This window comes from Anser anser, assembly GCF_964211835.1.
Source record: "Anser anser genome assembly, chromosome: 3".
Classification (NCBI taxonomy): domain Eukaryota; kingdom Metazoa; phylum Chordata; class Aves; order Anseriformes; family Anatidae; genus Anser; species Anser anser.
Window position 1 is genome coordinate 64,984,484 of NC_139722.1, and position 20,278 is coordinate 65,004,761.

The 20,278-nt window shown below is 36.4% G+C and overlaps 1 protein-coding gene across 20 annotated transcripts in view; it reads left to right on the top strand.

Moving 5' to 3' along the window:
- ADGRG6 (adhesion G protein-coupled receptor G6) overlaps positions 1–20,278 on the top strand; it is a 121,797-nt gene that overhangs the window by 59,501 nt on the left and 42,018 nt on the right. For 7 of the 20 annotated variants that reach the window (XM_083828396.1, XM_083828407.1, XM_083828411.1 and 4 more), the window contains 4 exons: positions 1,301–1,921; positions 6,631–6,699; positions 9,779–9,862; positions 11,320–17,051. In XM_083828396.1, the coding sequence (XP_083684522.1) occupies positions 1,301–1,921; positions 6,631–6,699; positions 9,779–9,862; positions 11,320–14,384 (3,839 nt within the window). In that variant the 3' untranslated portion in view covers positions 14,385–17,051. The other 13 variants (XM_083828400.1, XM_083828415.1, XM_083828401.1 and 10 more) reach the window with 7 other exon arrangements.

A 20,278-nucleotide genomic window follows, 5' to 3' on the forward strand; every position in this document is an offset into this window, starting at 1 on the left:
TCTGTCTCTTCCTGAATGGGGCATGACAGTCACCATTCCCTCATATATCTCACCCCCTCAGAATGAAAAGTTTTATTTCACTCTGAAAAGGGAGCAAGTATAATAATTAGCATGTGACATACCATCATTTAAAAATCCCAGGGGAGACCGTGCTTTTAATGTGACGATTATTCTTCAAGTCTAGCAAAATCCAGTTTCGGTTCCAGCATATGCACTGTCAAAGCCTGTCAGAGAGCTGGAAGACATTTGTTGGCGATGTGATCTGCCGCAGAACTGTGGAGCCAGAAGTAAAACCAAGAACGGCTGCAACAAGTCTTGTTGACTTTGATACTTTTTCATTACTGATAACCTGAAACTTCTTTATGTGGAGAAATTTACTTGAAGAAATTTTCTGCCATAAATGTACCAATAAAACTGAATATACTGACACTTTATTTTGAAAAATAATGTTCTCCAAAGTAGACTCAGCAGAATTGTCATTAATACACTCATGGAGAAAAAGCATATGTCATTAGATACTGTTTTTCACATTTGGTGACTGCCATTTTGCCAGTGCAAATGAGAATACTTAATAAAAATCAGAGACAAAGTAATTCTGCCCATGCCTAAATACCCCTACTGCAGTGCATTTTTTGCAAGAGGACTACCCATTTCTAGATACTTGTACCGAATCTTAAACTACTGACACAAATATTTGCAAAGAGTGAACAGCTTCGATATAAATATTCACAAACACGATTGCAGTGTTCAACCAGAAGGCAACAAAATGGGAAGATGCCTAATGCATTGCAGAAACATATTACCAGAATTCAGGAACAAAAGTCTTCAGTTTGTCAAGGAATGTAATGGAGGTTTTATTCAACTGCGATATTAATATTTAAAAGTGAGGCCTGAACTTTATTGGTGTAATGCAGTCATGCAGACAAGTAATTAAGATAATACATCTTTAAAAAGTTATACTGTATTTTTAAAATAACTGGTTTACTCTATTGCATAATGCAACCTTCCTAGATGAATGTGTAGTAATTTTTATAAAGTGAGCGGAAGCTAGTAGGTAATATTTCCTAATATTGCTCTTAATGCAACTTCTGGAGTAGTTAGCTGTGGGTAGAGCAGCATTCTCCATCCTGCTGAAAAGGAATGTTTTTGGTTGAGTGTACTCCCAAGCCAAATTCCCCTCAACATGTGCTTTTGTTATAGTATACTGATAAAAAAAACACTGTTAAACTGCTGCCAGCCTGCCTTTATTTTTATATGAGACTATTTTCGAGTTAATTTATTTATCTGCTCTCTGTTCTAGTCGCCGTGTCTCTGAGGAATCAGAAGGTCATCATTCCCCAGGATCCTGATGTTGATGCCGTGTCCGTGGCAGAGACAGTCTTGGTTCCAGAGCTTAGCCAGTTCACACTGTGCTTTGAAGCAACTAAGAGCAGCAGCGATGACAATGACGACTGGAAGATCTTCTCCTACACTGATGTGTCGTCGAAAGAGTTCTTTGGCTTTGGGAAGACCACAAAAGGCCATTTTCTGTCCATCTCAGGGACACAGTGCTTTCTTGATAATGTATTGCCTCGAAATGCAGAGTTTTTCACAGGAACCTTTGAACAGCTCTGTGTAGTAGGGGATAGCTTCTCGGGCGCCATAGGTGTATATGCCAAAAGTACCTATCATAATGTATACTGTCCGGCTATGTTTGGCAAAGTTATCCCTGGAAACGGTAGGCTGGTGCTGGGCTCTAACAGCAATGAAGTGAGCTCTCTAAATGGGGACATTTACAACTTCCGCCTCTGGAATTTCACCATGAATGCTCAAACACTGGCCAACCTCAGCTGCGATGTGAAAGGAAACATTGTAGACTGGGAAAATGAATTCTGGAGTATTCCAACTTCAGCACTGAAAGCAGAAAACAATTTGAGTTGTGGTGAGTATGCCTTGCCAATTCTTTTTTGCTTATTTTCCCCCCACACTTCTGCATTGTGCTGAAAATATCTTACCACAGCAAGGAAAAAAAAAAAAAAGTTATTGTGAAAGAAAAACAGGTAGATCTTGCATTTCTTTGAGTTTAGCTCAATTCTTATCATACACAGAGTCTTTGAAAGGGCATAAAGTTGATTCTATAAGGGAAAAGAAAAAGTCTCCTAAGTATTTTGAGTTGCTGCTTGAAATAATCTACAGATCAGAGTTCTTTCCCAGTGGTTTGTTTCCTGAAATTCTACTGACATGAAATGACAGTTGAAGGAAAGTACCTGCTACCCTCACGTTAGACTACCATGGTCTCTAGAGAGAAAAAAATACGTGTTAACTAACCGCTTAGTAAATGTTTTTGTACCTGCACTTTGGTGCTTTCATTAGCTAGAAGAAGCACCTGTTAGCATTTTTCTGCATGTGCAGACAGCCAGTAAAAGCAGAGGCAAACTGGTAATGCATACAAGATAGAAAAGGACAAGAAAAGATAAATTAAAGGAGACAGATGGAAAGAAAGAGATTTATATCAAAATCATTGGTTCTTATCGTGCTGATAACATCTTGTCAACCTTTCTTTCAATTGGTAGTTATTGAAGGTTTTTCTTCCTGTAGGTTACACTGGGAGATAAATTTTAATATGTTGTCTGACCTATCCTCATTCCATGGCTCAGGCACTTTATTCTTATAAATGTCCAGGTGTAATTTTTCTATATTTATATGATATTACAGCTGCTTGATGATTTTCTCCTGGAACTTTTTTTTTCCAGAAAAAGAAAATTTAAAACTGAAAAATCCTTGTCAGTTTGGAACAGTATTTTACTTTTTAAAATAAGCAAGCAAATGTTTTAATTAGTGAAAGCTTTAAACATATTTGGATAATTTTAAAATGCATAGGGGAAAATTGGAGCCATGGTCAGTAGTAGCTTATACATGCACATATATGATGCTAGTGAAACTGTAATGCTATGGAACTCCATGCCCATGGTGTCTGAGACACCCTATTGCATCAAATACACATTTGTTAAACAAACTAACAAAAAAAAATAGTCAACAGTTACAAATATTGGTTCTCTTTGAACTATATAACGTCTCTTCAGATCTACTGTTGTCCTCTCCACCTTTCTACTTACTAGTTTAAACATAACTTGTGTCAATGTGTCTCCTGACAGCAGTACCTGTCAGCATTCTGGGAATCTGTAGTTTAAAACAGAACCTGGCATCATTAAGACATTCCGGTTTCTCTATCTAGTAGCTCATGAGGGATTAAGGTGGCTAACATCACATTTTACTTGCTTAGTTTACTGAAACCAAAATGTGAGGTAGACTTAGTGGGACAGCTCTCAGCATACCTCTAGGTGCCTACCAGCACAACAAAGATGCTAACATAAACATTGATCATAACTGATAAAGTTGATCCAAACTCAAAAGTTGTTTTTCCATCCATACAAATAGAAAAATCTGAGAGAAAGTAGTTTCCCAGAAAATCTTACTCTTCTTAAACCATTATACCAAGAAGATGACCACAAGACTTTGACTAAACTACCTACCAAGATGCCTGTAAACATTGCAGTCTTATCTGATTTTGACTGGAGTATGGATCTTGTCCCTCTTTCTATTAAACACTGTACTGTCCTGTGATATTAGTGTAATATCATAACTGTACTCACAGAAGTAATACAGTTATTTGCATTCCACATCACAGCTTTATCCTTTGGGAAGTCATTTTTTTCAGTGGTTTCCTTACGGCAGATTATTTTAGAAAACATGTGTCAGCATTCTAACATTAGCAAGAACATAGGCCCAGCTTTCCATACATGCTGCTTCAAGTGTATCTCTATATAAGCATTGTTACTTCCTGTAACTAAGCATGTGAGAAAACTTACTAACCACTTTCCTTTTTTCAAAGATGTTAAATTACCCAATATGATACAGGCTTCTCTGGACCAGCGAATGTCCTAAAAAAAAACATGTGGGGTGCAAAGCAGATTCAGAAATTGTTACTAATCCCAGAGATGGTATTGTTAGAATTTTTTTGCCTTCATCTTCTTGAATAAAAGCCTTCATTGTAAAACGAGCCTTTAACATGAGAGTTGATGAGTCAGACTATCAACCATGAATAAACCACTGACAGTGGTGAGATTAACTGATTAGACTTCATTTAGCTGCAGTGGAAGGATTTATGCAAAAAAGAGGTTTTCACTCAGCTCCAATGATGTTTTCCCAGGAATCTGCTTGTAACAAAAAAACAAACAAACAAACAAACAAAAACCTCTCAAATTATTTGTGCCTGAACACTCTTTAAATTTTTCAGAGGATATTATTTTCATTATTTTTCAGACAAAGCTTTTACAAGTAGGTTTCCTGAGGATAAAAACACCAACAAATTGTTCCAGATAATCTTTTCATAATTTTACCTTCTCCTAGTTTATTCCTTAGACTAATGTTTTCACAGCTGTGCAATCATGGTGGGGTGTTTCTGGAAGACTTGACGGAATTCTTTTTTCATTGCTGTACCTTCGCAGGGCTTGCATTTAAAGGTATATATACACAGCCTAATCCAGACTAACTTTAAAAGAAGTAGTTTAAGTAGTGAGAACAGTGTAATAGAATCAGTGCAGAGCTCAGTGCAGACAAACCGAGGAGTATTTAGTCAAATACAAATACTGTACTGATTTTGGAGCCTGCAAAGGCTGCACATATAGCAGAATATGACCCACTCAATTTAAGGTTATCTTGGCTGTATGTCTGCTTGTGCCTGCAATTACTGTATTGTGTACTTCATTTGGGTCCTTCCTTCCCAAATCAAAATTCTTAATTTTGCAGTCAAATTTAACTTGGAGTAGGATCTGTCTGCTTAGGCAGCTGAAAGATAGTTGTTTAAGGCTGAGCTAATTACACTCAGTGCTGTTTATGAATAATGGATTGAAAAAGGCTGTTCAGGTTGTCAGTTCATTTCACATTAGAGAAGATGTCTCAGTTAAGTCAGAAGTTTTATACTGCAGGAGTGCCTGTTTCTCTCCACTGACTATAAAGAAAATGTAGCATGATAAACAGATATGGATGTCTGAGTTTTAGACTTTTAAAGTAGGTGAGATACATCACACAAAGTGTCCGTAATGCAGGGCCATGTCTGCTGTTCCTATTACTGACCATGCCTCTGAGCTTAATAAGGGAGCTTGTGCCAAGTGTCTGTTCATAGCTGGATCATTGTACTTATTTAGCACTGAGGGAAAGTCTAGTCTGGCTAGAATTCAACCTGATTAAAAATCAAAAAAGGTAATTTAACATATTCACTGAAAATATTCCTCTTTAAAGGGTACAGTATTCTGACAGGTGTCTTCTAAAGTCTGCAGATTTTCTGCCATCTTTCAGGTGATCTTTCCCTGATATAGCATCGGGAGGAGGTTATTCACAGCAGGTTTGGATGTTGGCTGTTTAACAGAAGCAAATATATTTTGGAAAAAAGTCTCATGCAGAAGGTAGGGAACTTAGAACTTGCTTCCTGAAGTTAATAGGAAGTCTATAAAGGAAGTCAATTTGCCTGTATCTCTTAATCCATTTCAAACAATCAAACAAACAAAAGCAAAACAAAACAAACAAACAAAACCCCCACAAAATAACTTAACTTTAGTATTTGTAGAGAATCACGTTTTAAATTCTTTCCTGTATTTTTTTTGGCAATACATGTAATAGTATCCGTGGCATGTCAGGACTTCTGTATTGAAGCCCCATGCTTCATCTGTTCCTCCATCACAGGAAATATTTTCATAGCTATCTTTACAAGCTGGTGGGTGATGGCTCTGTAATTTTATGGAAGGATATGGTGTTTCATGAGAGAACCTCACTGAGTCAATATGATTCTGAAGTGGTAAAACGAAAGTCAAACAGACAACACTCCTAGTAGGTTCAGATTATGCCCTGCTGTATGGCCCTATTATTTTCAACATAACGTGCAAAAGCAGCTGCAGCTGCAGCTGATCTGCTGGGATACACAAAGTGTAATTAATGCAGTTTAACCAGTTCATTTTCTGTACCCACTCTTACATTCCCCATTTTTGTCTCGAGATCATCAAAGTACATGCGTGTAGTTGTGAATAATTCAGCAGAGATACAGATTTACAACATTATCTGCTTATAAATCATGCATACCAGAATATTAATCACACCCACGCCCTGGGCACAGGAGCAAGTTTAATCACCTTTTATCTGGCTGGAGTCTGCCACAGGCAGATTACTCAGAACTGTATGGTGGGTAACCTGTACTGCAACAGCACACTGTGGTTGCTTCTCCAAGGCGCATGCTGTTGCTCGTGAAGATGCCATAAATTCTACAGCCATACCAACCCCTCCACACAGAGCCATTTCAGAGTACACACAAGCTGCATTCATTTAATGGGCTGTTATTTAGCTACAGCTGGGGAGAGTATAAGAAAGCCAGGGGAGGGTATGTAAGTGACTGTACCATGTAAGGCAGGGTTTGTTTTTGTGGATCCCTCAGCAGCAACAGGAAATGAAAATACGTAAGAAGGCAAATGGTATTATTAGTTTTATCATTGAGAGAAAATAGGAAGAAGACTGTGTCACTGCAAGATATATTTTGAGACATGTTGGTTTTATGCCCAGTAGACAAACCTGTCTAATTATTTGACTTTCTTTTTTCTAAAGGCTCATACCTAATTCCTTCTTCTACAATTGAACCAACAAGTTGTGCAAACCTAGGAAGCCTTTGCCAAGGTAAGAAGCTCAGGTCATTTTCACAGTTTCATCTTTGTTAAATCTTTATTTATCTTGATATTTTATTTTATTCCACTTCTTTCTTATTTTCTATTTTTTTCTTTTCATGTTTTTATTTATTTTTTTAATGAAAGTCTGAATTGCAATAAGAATAGAAAGGAGAGGAACACCTTAGACTCATCAAATGTGTGGGTGTCATGTACATACAATATGTGGAAAAAATGTGATCGTTCCCTTGATAATATATTTTCCAAATAATCTCTATTATATCAAAACTGCATTAATAGACTGCTTTCAGTTCTCTCTTCACCTCTTTTCATCCTGCACATTTTGACAGTAAAATATTAACCAGGATAAGAAATAGGTACATCTGTAAACAAGAAATAAACATATGTAAATAAAACAACTTATTATTATTCATATTTTTCCAGTAGGTTATTTTGAGGCTAAATACTTTGAGATTAGCAGGTGAAAAGTTAACATTGGACTGCAAAATCCAGCAGCTATTAGTTAATAAAAGACTTTGTTGCAGCACCTAGTGATAGATAAATAGTGTCAAAATCACCACATATAAAAATTCATCAGGTCTTTTGAAAGGTCAGCTCAGTGGAATGCAAGGAGGAGCTGAACCCTAAAGATTTCCATGCCTTGTGAATCATTGCACATACAAGGATAGTTCATTCTTTCCACTCTGCTTAGTGGCTGAAGTTCTATAAAAATGAACATGAGCAACATCAGCCCATTTCCACAATATATTCATGAACACAGACCTGCTAGTGAGGTGACATGTTAAAACTTTAATCACAGCAGCAGCTGCATCAAAAATATATCATGCTCTGTAACCCTTTTCAAGCTGTGTGATGGAAGATAGAGGAAGCAGAGAATAAAATATAAAAGGGAGAGGAAGTCTTGGATCTCCTTCTAACCCAACATTTGCAAGTAAATCAGATTTAGTTTAAAGATAAAAAGAGAAATGCACTCTGCTTGAGAAGCCAGTAAGACATCTGTTTGATAGTCTCCAGTGTACTTCTCCCAGTTGTTCCCATGGTAGATTTGGTTTAGGGTCTTGGAGCATATGGAAGTCTCCATAGAGAAAGTGAAATGCCAGTTCTGTTTATAATCAGATTTCAAACAGCAATATTCAGCCATCAAACTCACAAAGCATAATATGTTCTAAATACTGATACCCAAATACCTTACCAAAAAATTATTCAGTATTACTCTTTTTCTATGGGAAGAGGTAATACAGCCGTTGTATAAAGATGTTTGTCTATTCTCTTGGAAGAACTCAGAGAGATTTCTTATGTCAAAACGGCATGGTGTGAAAGGAGAGAGAATATCTAACATTAAATCACCTAATAGGGCTGTAGAAATAGACACACTTTCAGACAAACAAATTTGAAGTACATACTGCTTCTAATAAAAGATGTTCTCTTTCAAGCTTGCCTTCCTTAAATTCTTAGATCATCATATATTCAACAAACTTTTTGAGTACTTTTCACCAGGGTAATACTGTTTCCTTCTCCAAAGAGTGTTTGGTCAAGTGTCACTGGCTTTGTGTTAGTTACTTTGAAAGTGGTGCATCAGATTTGTGCTGTTCATCATCATCATCTTCTTCACCTTCATCATCATCATCACCATAATGTAAATCATAAAAAGACGTCTGTATTTCTTTCAGCACTGCAGACTTATTTTAAGCTGAGAGTCCACTTTGGATTCCTTTTTAGTTTGTTTGTTTGTTGTGTGTTGTGCAACAGCACCAGTAACAATATTTGTGGTTGCCATCATTATGTCATCATTATGTCAGAGCTGTTTTCTTCATTGTGCCTAGCAAATATTTTCATTCATTGGAAGATACCTTTTTTAACAGTGTTGGCTGGAAGACACAATCAGCAAGAAGCCTTAAAACTTGTTTCTCAGAAAATATAGCCCTGAAGTTATTTGTAAGAACACCTTTTTTATATAACAGGGTGTGACTTTCTGTTCTCCCTTTCCCTGTTAGAACTCCTGTTTACTGCAACATCCAACTCTTCCTTCTCTTTTCTCAATTTTCTTATTTCACTGAAACTTGAACATAAACCCATTCCCTAAACTGAGGCCTGAGTTTATGAATTTTAGACTCAAAATGTTAAATACAGCAACCTAACAAAAAATCAAAAATTCAATTTCATAGTTAAAATACGATTGCTTAACCTTTCCAGGTTGATTCTTGGTCAAAATCTGCAAAAGATGTGTTACACTGTGAGATTATATATTGCACAAATCTTCACATTGTAAAAAGAGTTTTCAGGAAAAGAAGAAAGCTGTCAGTGACAGGATTTACATTCCTGGGACTTACTAGATAAATTATTTTCCAAACTATTTGAAAATTCAGTGGTGTGATTTTGAAGTGCTTTGTTCCTCTCGAGTGTGTACCCTCCCAGTCTTCAGTGAGGGGAATTTGAAGTTTTGGCTTCTCACTCTGACTATGAGAAACGTTCTAGCTAGTTCTCCTGGGAAACATTTTCCAATGTTGTGTGGGATGACTCCTGTTAGTGTCAGTGGGAAGAGTACAGCTAAGATCCTACATGAAGCTTTCAAAATATGTATTCCACTCCAATAATTCCAAGTCTGATTTCAATTCTTTTCATTATATAGAGTTCAATTGAGTTAATGAAAACCTTAAATGGGTGTTTCAGTTTCACATTTCTTTGTCATCCTCATCCCCTGAGCAGGGACAATTATTCTTTCTAAGTGCATGAATCTTAGAACTTGTAAGATCTGTTTTCTGGTCTTTGCACAGCTGTTTGGATCTGAAGCTCTCATAAGAGGATTTTGAATTTATGAAAGCAGTACAGGACTGATCTTGCAATCCTTCCACTGGCAAACCTCCCACTGAAGTCAGTGAAAGTGAAGATTGCAGGACTGGGACTTCAGTTCGTGTCCATTCGTCACTTTGAACAGAAAACAATGTTTAACATATATGGCACTGTGTGTAGATGGTTTCATTTTACGTTGTCATGAGTTGTTCCCATTTTGTCTTACCTCATTAACATTCATATTTCATTCAAGTTCACCTCTTTCTCATCTTTATTACCAGCTACTGTAAATGCTACTACTCCTACACCACCCACTGTCACCACTAACATGCCTGATACTAATAGAACCGATAAGCCAAACAATGGTAAGAAATCCTGTGTTACATTATTCCTTGTACTGTCTCTAGAACAAATTTATTGGTTTTTAAGATGTGTTTTTCATAGTATAATGTAAAGGGTCATGCCTTGGTTCTGATCTCATTTACAATGAAATCAATCAGGAGTATCTTCACTGGACTTGCCCTTGTAAGAATGGTGTAAATGAGAACAGAACCAAACTCAGTGTTTATTTTGTATCATGTTTACCTGGTTCCCATATGAAAGGGACTATCTTTGTGTCACCCATTGTACTTACCCATGCAAAGAACAAGGGAAGGCAGAGCTGTTTTTAAAAAGGGACTGAAAAGAAGCATGCTTTTGAAATGTTTTAACACTGCAGATTATCAGGCATTGTGTAGCAACCGCTTCTGCTGCAAGGGTGCTGGTATGCTGGGATTGTCTGTTCCTCACTGGTAACACAGGGAAGCCAAGTGGAATCATTCCTATGGAGCAAAGCCACTTCCACTGAGTCAACAGGAATCTTTCCACTGACTTCAAGAAGAGCTGGATCAGACTCTACTAGGGAAAATGTTGACAGTATCAGATATCATTTACTTTTCATTTAGAAAGATTAAGGGAAAAAATAAGGTAGTAAATGAGCCTATTATTAGCACAGGAAAAAAAAAAAAACAGGGATTTCTTTTAAGGTTTTCTCAAATCTGATATCACTGTCTCCTGGAGACTAAGTATCATTTTGTGAGCAACTACTAAAATATTTATTATTATTTTTAAAGATAGTTTTTAAACATTAATAATGTTACAGAAATAGTTTTCTGCAATTTTCATCTGAGGCTAAAAGATCTTTTTGCTAAAGATTTTGTGTGCTCCCAAGAAGTAAATTAGTAGCTGTTGGGTTGTTTTGTTGGTTGGTTGTTCTTTTGGGGTGGTGTTGGTGTTTTTGGTTTTGTTTTCCAAATGCATCAATTGTTACTGTAGGATTTTACATTCTTGGAGTGCTTTTTTCTCTTGGCAAATCACCTCTTGTATATTTGGCAGTCAGACAGTATAGTAGGCAATGTGAAAGAATTTATCTGAATTCATCCTATTTGGATCTAAGCAGAAGAAAGAAGAAAATCTTGAAACTTATTTCCAAATTGTGCTTTTTCTTTTTGTGGAGCCATTCACTCCATGTTCACTATGAGCAGTTAACTTTGATTTTTGGAGATACAGTAGGACTGAACCCCTGTTAATGTTAGTGTAAATAAAAAATGGACAACTAAGTTCTTTCTTTAACTTTGAAACTGCCAAGAGAAAGCAGGAAGACTAAGAAAAGTAGACTAAATTCGATTATAGTAGAAGCAAGTAAAACTTTCTCTCAGCTAAGTGGCATAATCTTCCACTGATGGTAAGTCATTTTCTAGACCCAGAGCAGACAGCCAAGAACAGACAGTTAGGTTGCATGTATTTTCTTTAATCCATTAACTATATGGCTTACTACACACAGACCTGCAGGAATTCAGACTTCCTGCTACAGTTATCTTCAGAATGAAGAGAAATTCACCTGATTCCTCCCATTCACGACCACAAAGGCAGCAAGAGTCTAAGATAGAAGGGATCAAAACCATAGGAATTATCTCTACCCCTATTATTTGGCCAGTAAAACAAAGACCTCTCCGTTTCAGTAAAAACTCAGCAGGTGAGAATCCAGAGAGAAAGAACAGGTACAGCATATTTCGTCCAATTGTGTCAACATCGGCTGCCTATGAGGAGACCAGCAATGGTATCTTGCCTGCTTTTTCAGAAAAAATCAACCTAGATAACACTGTGATGCATCAGTTACCAAATGAAAATGTTCTGAATGATTCTAGAATTTCATTTCATGGCACTTATGACGCAGCAGGTGCTGTTACAGATCCTTCTGTGAATGCAGTAGTTCCTTTTCTTCAAAACAGAAGTCTTACTGCAGAGGCAACATGGACTCTAGCAGATGGGCTAGGTTATGCTGACTTGGAGTCACCATTCCACTCTGCTGTTAGCAGAAGCACTGCTTATGAAGACAGAAAAGAAGCCCTGTGGATTCCATCTTCCAGCAATGGCATGTCCAATTTCATACATCTAAATGAAGTCTTGGAGCCTGAGAGTTGGTGGAGTGAGACTATATTTCACCATCATATCACCTCTGACTTTCAAGAAGAGAGATTTCATTCTCTTTCTAGCTTATCTATATCACCTTTAAGGGAGAAACTGTCATTCCAAAAAAGTAGACTAGACTTGCTAGATTTTTCACCTCACAGTGTTTACCCAGAAATGATAGAAGACAACACTAATAGGAAACCTGTTTCCATGTTAGCAGCAAGCAGTGAATTTCAGTTTAGAAAATCTATGTACATTAACGAACATTACTCAGGAGGTATTACAAATTTAAACTCTGTGGAGGCTCCACATGCAAACCCAACAGAGTTTTTTCACAACATGAAAAAAACATACACAAAAATTATGCCCAACATAAAACTGACAAATTCAATCACAGGATCCAGTAGAAAACAACTAGTGTCAGCACTTCTGGTAGGAATAAGCAGGACAAACTCAGCATTTAATCATGTTGAAACAACACTGCCTCCTTATCGACAATCAATGACTGGTATGTGTTCGGAAACTGACAGCATATTTATGTCTAATAGTGATTACTGGCCTCATTATTTAAAACATTCAGTATATTTTCAAAAGAAGATAAGTGAGACCCTCAGAAATGGAGCACTGGAGAGCAATTTAGATGCATTTCATAATAATAATCAAAATGAAGATTCAGATTTTTCCATATTAGAGACAGAGAATATCAACACAGTTGGCAACTCCTGGGAACCAGGTTACTTGGATTTTCTGACAAAATATGTAGACATATCCCCTTCTTTAACAGCAAATTTCTGGAGTGTTTCCTATCACTTGAAAGAAGTGTCTCAAGCATTTTCTGGGGAGCCACCAGAAAATCAGTGGCTCTCATTTAATAAACTGCTTTCTTCCCCAACAGAGAAATTGCCATCCATTAGTTCACCTACTAAGCCTGACAGTATCTCTGAGGAAACTTTTACAATTAGATTATTAGATCATGGAGCTGAAGAAATTAACTTCTCCAGCCATGCATCAACTTTGGACAGACAGATATTTAGTTTATTTGTTCTGGGCCTTTCAAAGAGAATTTCAGAAAGTAATGAGAAGACAATATCACAGATGCAGTCAAAAATGAACTTTGCAAACCTAACCATATCTTCCAATGATGACTTTTACTTTGCTTTTCCTTTCTCTTCCCTTAAAGCACCTTTGAGTCAACACTCTGTACAGATAAGTCCCTTTGACAAGGCACTTGCAAACTCTACAAAAAAATTAGTGGTCTATGATAGTTTAAACATGCAAGTTGGAACTGACATAGTAAGTGATAGAACCAATATGACCTTCCTAAATAACAGACAGCAACTTGTTTCTGTCCTTCCAACGCATCCAGGAATCCAGCCTTCAGGTTCAAGGGATAGCCAGACTGCTTCCTTGGTAAATACACCAGTTAACAGTTTCATAAACAGTACAACACATGGATCATTGCAGTCTCAAAACATTTTGAAGAGTGATGTAGTATCAAATACTATTGATAATGCAAGAAGTGAAGTTCAAATGGATGCAGCTATTTTTTTCAAAACTAATGATTCAGCGAGTTCTGACTTCCTTACAACAGCACTGTCTTTGGAATTGAGGCACACTTTTCATTCAGAATCAAAATTCAAACTCAGTGTACCTCCTAACAGCTACTCCACACCTCCACTCCCACAAAGTTTTCAGAACCAGCTTGATACAATTTCTCCAAGCCTGATCCCTGGATGGGATGTAGCAGAGCTAAGCTTACCAATAACACCAGTAACACCAAGTCAACTAACTTTCTTAGGACAAAACTTCCTTGAAAATCAAGGAGATGGTATTGGATACTCTCTGTGGACAGCAGAACAAGAAATCGCTGGTGATAATAAAGAAAAAAGGAATTCTGCTGTTCAGACATCAACTAACAAATCAAGGCTTTCAGATCAGGATTCAGAAAAGGAAGTATATGGATCCTTTAGCATGTACAGAGGAAGAATGTCTTCTCCGAATATTGGTAGTACTCACATCTTGGATTTTGAAAATATTGATTATGGATACTTTGCAAATTTCTCTTCTCTTCTGGCATTATCAAGAACTGCAATAATGAATGATACAATGCTTTTGTCCTCTTCATATAGTGGAATTATTATTCAGCAAAAAGAGACCATCCTGAAGCATACTCTAATGACACCTGGAGCAGTAATCCATCACTCTTACATGCATTCTCAAATGCCAGTTTCTCCTGTAATGTACCATCAATCATCAGGTTTGGCACATATTGATTCCTTGGCCAATTTTTCAACCGGGAGAAGCCAAAATACCACCCCTTACCCATCACTGAATCAACTTACTGGCAATCCCACAGTCTTATTATCTTGTTTAAACTCCACTGAACTGGGCTGCCTATGTCAACCTGAGGTCAACTACAGTATGTCAAGTCATTAAGTTAGATGTAGAGAAAAAAAAAAATTAGATCATCTTATCTATTAGTTATTCAGTTGGTAGACTAAACATAGAAATAGCTAAATTTTATTCTTTAGATATAGATCCATTTAGAGTATGAAAATATTTTAGAATAGTAATTTAATTACAGTAGAAGGGAATTTGTAACATCTTAGTGATAAAACATGTCATTAACATGTAATTTCTCCTGTCCTGTAAAACTCTCACGAGACTGTGAAAATAGTAGATTGAGTTGCTATGTATTTTATGCATTTTTATACCATTTCATTATTTGAGATTTTATGAATATTTTTCACTTATGGTATTCATATATTTCTGAGGATTTATTTTCCAAAAGGAAAGATTTTACAAAATAAACTCTTGGATAATTTGGCTAACAGAATTTAAAAGAATAATCATGATATTTCATTGATCACTATATTTTTATATTTGGGTGTGGGGAGAATTGTTTTTCCAGCTTCTTTTTTCCTCTTTTTTTCAAATTATCTTTGGCTACTTTTAAACAATTTTCTGCCCATAAAAATATTTCTTTTTCATTCAGCATTTTGAGATGGGATTTCCACTGTTTAATTTGGAGTGAGAAATCATTTTTAGTTTTCACTATCTGTGACTGCAGTCTCCTGAGAGTGTAGATTAGTTCTTTGTTCTTGTTCTTTTTTTGCCTCATTTAAACATGCTTTGGGTCACCATCTGGTGGAGATCTTAAAGCTATTGACTATTCTTTGTAGATTCTAAGTTTGATTTTAAAAGTATTTTGCATATTTCTACATTAAGGTGATTTTTTCCATATATATAATTATATAAATGAAACTATAATTATATATATGAGCATATATGAATTTATGAGAATATATATAATGCACAACTTCTACATATGTGTATCTGTGCAGCACATATAAGAGTACATTATACATATAAAATTGAATATATGTATATACAGAGATATATACATATAAATCTACATCTTAATTGTGTTTTCAATTTGCCCAAAGTCCACTTCTCTACTTCCGAAGACTTAATTTCTTTGCTTGTTAAAAAAAAATGAAACTATAACAGTAATAATAAAAAACAAATGGCATTTTTATATTAAACTGCACAACAAATATGTGTGTTTGCTGATTTAAGGGAGGGAAAAAAGACGATCAATCAAAAATCAAATTCATACTACTCATATTTAAAATTTAATCATAGCTTACTGAAGAAGGTAACAGGTTAAGCATCTTCCTGCAAGAAACTGATTACTTACTACTTTATTGAAAAAGAATTTTTATACTTATCTCAGTGAGACTGTGATCAATTCCATAATGAAGAGAAAAAATACCCAAGCTAGCTTGTGAATAGGATAGTAACCAATATGCTCAATTAAATCAGAAAATACTAAGATTCCTCAGATAATTTTATTATAAACTCTTGTAAAATGCTTATCTACAAAGTTGTAAAATGATTAAATTTGCTCCACATGTGTAAAACTAGAACAAAAGGGTTGGGGTTTTTTTGTTTGTTTTTTCTTTTGTTTTGTTTTGTTTTGATCTAGACTTAGAAAGAGCACTTTCTTTCCAGTCAAGAGACAGAAAGAGATTTCTGTATAATTGTTTTCATGTCCTGTTCTGTTCAATGTAGTGTCTCTGTAATAGTTACATGAGGTTTATGTAAATACGTGTGTTCTGTGATCAAGATCCACAACTTCATTTGGTAACAGCCCTGAACCAAATAATACCACGTGTGCATACCTGTGACTGAATTGATGCAGAAGTTCTTACACCCCCACATGCATCCTGGGACATTTTCTCCATCAAGATTGGACAGAATTTTTAGTAGTGTAATGAAAAAATTTTACCCTATGAAAGGTGAAAGTGGTTAACAGAGAGCATAACTATGAGAAGATTTGGTATTTATTAGATGTGAAATCTTGTGACAAAAATGTTGTCTACCAGCTCATGAGCTTAAAGAGAATTTATATTTACCTAGTCCCATTTCAAAACAATTTTACTTAATACAAAACTTCTCCATGCCAAGTGTTACACATTTTGAGATTGAAAGATGGTTTGTTCAGCCGCCAGTTTTATAAAGCTAACAGTTTATTTTTTATTTTTTCTACTATCCCAGACCTGAGAGCAAAGGATAGGCTGTGAAAACATAAATTGGATAGGGCTTCTCCCTCATAATTCTGTTCTCAATGATCTTGTGACTTTTAATTCATTAGCTTTATCTGCTGTCACAAAGTTTTAAGTCAAATCTACAACGGTTGTTTCTGGATTATAACAATATGACTGTGCCTATGATTTATCCATGTTACAGACTTCAGTAATTTTGATTGTTTTAAATTCATGACACTTTCATGATCTTGCTTTTGCATACTCCACTAAAGATATATGCAGAATACTACTTAAATATGTTATTTCTGAATTTCCCTGTCACATTTCAAGTGTTTCTAAAAATACAGAGAAGGAGTGAATTCTTGTTGATAGGACTAGTGAGAACGGACCCAAGCCTGCAGGGCTTGTTCACTCCAGACTCACATATCAAGAGCTTGAGGTGTCTGTGCATCAGGGGTTCAGCCCAATCTTTAGATTCTTCATGGAATTAAAGTCTCACGTTATTAAAAAGGCAAATTTGCTCAGCTTTGTAAAATTATTATGCTGTTTTTAATGGACAGGTGGACTATTCTACAGGATATCTATAACTGTCTTTTGTTTGAACTCCAACTCGGAATCAAAAGTGCATGATATGGTTGCAACATGGGTAAGTTGTTTTCTTTCTTACATTGTGGAGTAATTAATTAGGGTCTAATTTGAGCATTTAGTCACTATGGATAGAGTTTTGAAATGTCTCCGCTATACCAGCCAGGCATCTTAAGAACTGTAGATATTAGCTGAGATTTTGGAAAAGTAGGGGGAAATTGAAATTGTCCACTGAATGACATAGATGCCTAAGTTCCTACATCACTACACAGAGCAAAATTTTATCCCCAAATACTAATGTGGTTTTGAAGTTATACTGTGATAGATATAACAATAAACAGGCCATGTTCATTTGTGTGAGGCAATACACTTTTCCAATTTAGCGAAATATCTTCTGCTTTAGAAATCTTCTCCTATAGGTCAGTTGTTGCAGTTTCTAGTAGCCATAGTTTTTAGTCCATTTTAGTAGATGTAAGCTCCTTCCTGGGCCTTCTAGAGGACTGTTGAAGTGCCTACCTCTGAGAATTTCTTCCATATGAATAGAGATATTCTCTGTTCTGTTTTGACAGTTCACATAATGGCACTCACACAGTTTGCAAGTTGTCTTTCTACCAACAATTCACATAGAAATGTGATGTCAAAAATATATGGCATTTATTCTTTATTTGTCTATAATAAACCTGCAGGCTTCCAGCTTTCAGAAGCTAAAGAAGAGAAACCATTTATAGTTTCCTACAAACCAGAAAAGCAGTCATTTACACCAGCTAAGGATGTTCTCTTAGCAGCTGTATTCAAGCAAAGTATGTAGATGCCGGAGCCAAAGATTCTCAAAAGGTGTCACATGGCCCTGGCAGAGCATGAAAACGTTTCTCCAGAGGGGAAATCTGAGCAGCCATTGCCAACTCTGAATAAGTAGTAGAAAAGTCTGAAATAAAGGTCATCAAAGGGTGTAGACTTTTAGGTGAAAATTGACCCTGAATTTTTGTCAGGATTTGTTTTCTAATCCATTTTTTTTTCTGACAATATAAGATGATGTAGAGGAAGAAAAGGAAAAGTTCCACATCCTGCACACTCACCTATTCACTGTAATGACCTTGCAGAGATTTCCTTGTCTCAGAAAAAAAAATAATAAAAAAAACACACAACAACAACAAACCTAATAAATCTTTCACTACCAATTGTATATCCAATATAACAATCACCTCACTGTCATGGGAGCATGTTCACTTTGCTTTGAAAAATTGAAGGGAATTTCTCAAGGGGAAGAGAGGTGAAGTTCTAACTCTGTTTTAAACAACAAAGAGCCCCTATTAACATCATACCATTCCTGTGATCAATGTTTTCCTGTTTTTCAGCTAAACCATACTTTCCAGAACTGGAATTACACTGTGTATGTGGTCAATATCAGGTAAATGAAGGAGGAAGATGTTTATACCACATTTCTTTCTGAGAATTAACCCACCCTAATTAATGTTTATGTCCTTCATAGCATCCAACCTGGCTCCGTAAAAGAGGGAGTAAGAGAAAAAAGAAACATCGGTAACAAAAGGTAACATCTTTAAAGAACGTTTATTGATAGAGTCAACAGCTGGTATTACAAGTGGTATGGTTTTATTGCCTATTATTACATGTTGCTAGTCTAAGTATATGACTGCTGGGAAGTTGAGTGCTCCGGGTGTGCTCACAAGCCTCATACTGGTTATCATGTTTGGTTTGGTTTAAACCTACTGAGCGTCTTTGAACCTTAACAGATCATTTTTCAGAGCTCAGGTTTCATCTGCCACAAAACCGAATATACATATGTGTGTTATGTCACACTCAGCTTTCTTCAGCAGCAGGCTCTGGTACACTGGCACTGCATTTATTCTCTTGAACCAGAGCCTTTTGAGTTAATAGACATCTTACTAGATGCAAAACACTGAAAAATCATGCTAGAATTGAAAGCCAAACTACTGTGAGTTAAACTATTTACCATATGCTCTCATTTCCTGACTTCTGCTGGACTTGGAGGCACTAGCATTGGGACAGTCTCAAAGGCAGCCACAGAAAGATGGGTCACACCCCCTGAAAATTGAGCCTCAGGGGATTTCTTTGAAAGCAGCAGACTACTGAGGGACAGATGGGCAGGGAGTGACTCTTAGCACCAAATTAAAGAGAGGAAACCAAAACATAATTAGTCTTGTGAGGGAGGGGTAACAAGTGGGTATAGGACATATCTGTTTGCGGCGTAGGCAAAAGTCCTGCAGGCAAGGACTTCAACTGCTCACTCTTGAGGTTTGCCACTTGAGTTTTTAATTTCAGAGATAGACCAGGATTCCCAGTTTACCATGAGGAAGTAACCAATTCTTCCAGTTTTCTACAGAGTTTACCTAGACATTAAAGGATTTGTGAATGGTACTATCTCCTTCCCACATACCGAAACCAGAAAGACAGCTTTTATTGGCAAAAAACATTTAGCTGGTATAGTGTAAACCCAGTCTCTGAAAGGGCTATTTTGCTGCTTGAGCTACATTTACAGTAGGGTGTAGTGATGTGGCTGTGATTTTTTTTCATATTTCCAAATGATACAGTTACGCCAGCAAAACCTTTGAAGTTCAGACCATGCTTTAGGTCTTGCTAACAATCCAAGGCTGCTGGGGAATGGAAAATTTTTCCCATTCTTATTTCTGAGTCTTGTACGAGACTAGCAGCCCAGTTTGTCAGCATCTGATCTCCCCCAGACAGCATATGTGATCTCCTCTCGTGTCACACTTCCATTGCTCCATCCTGTGGATTTTATTTCTTCTTCCTGGTGTATTAAAAAAGGTGGTGAAGAGAGAGATATGTAGCACATTAAAACACACAAAGTATGTCAGTTCCATGTCTGACCATGTATGTTTCTTGTACATATGTAACATAAGAGTAATTCCATTCCTACCTACTTCATTCACCATATGTAGTTTCAGAGGCAATGGAGTTATGTGTTCTTAATATGTCATAAATTTTTTCAGGGAAGGCCTGGGCTAATGAGAAAGTCAAATACTAGTCTTCTTATGGGCTCTACTGCAATTTGTGTCAAGGCCAGATGGTGCTTTGTCATCATTCTGAATAATTTAGTATAAATGCTAATCATGCCACACAAGATAGTACTGTTCTACAAATAATCATGATCATTGTGCTGTGCATATTTTATTGGAAAATAAAAAAAAAAGAGAG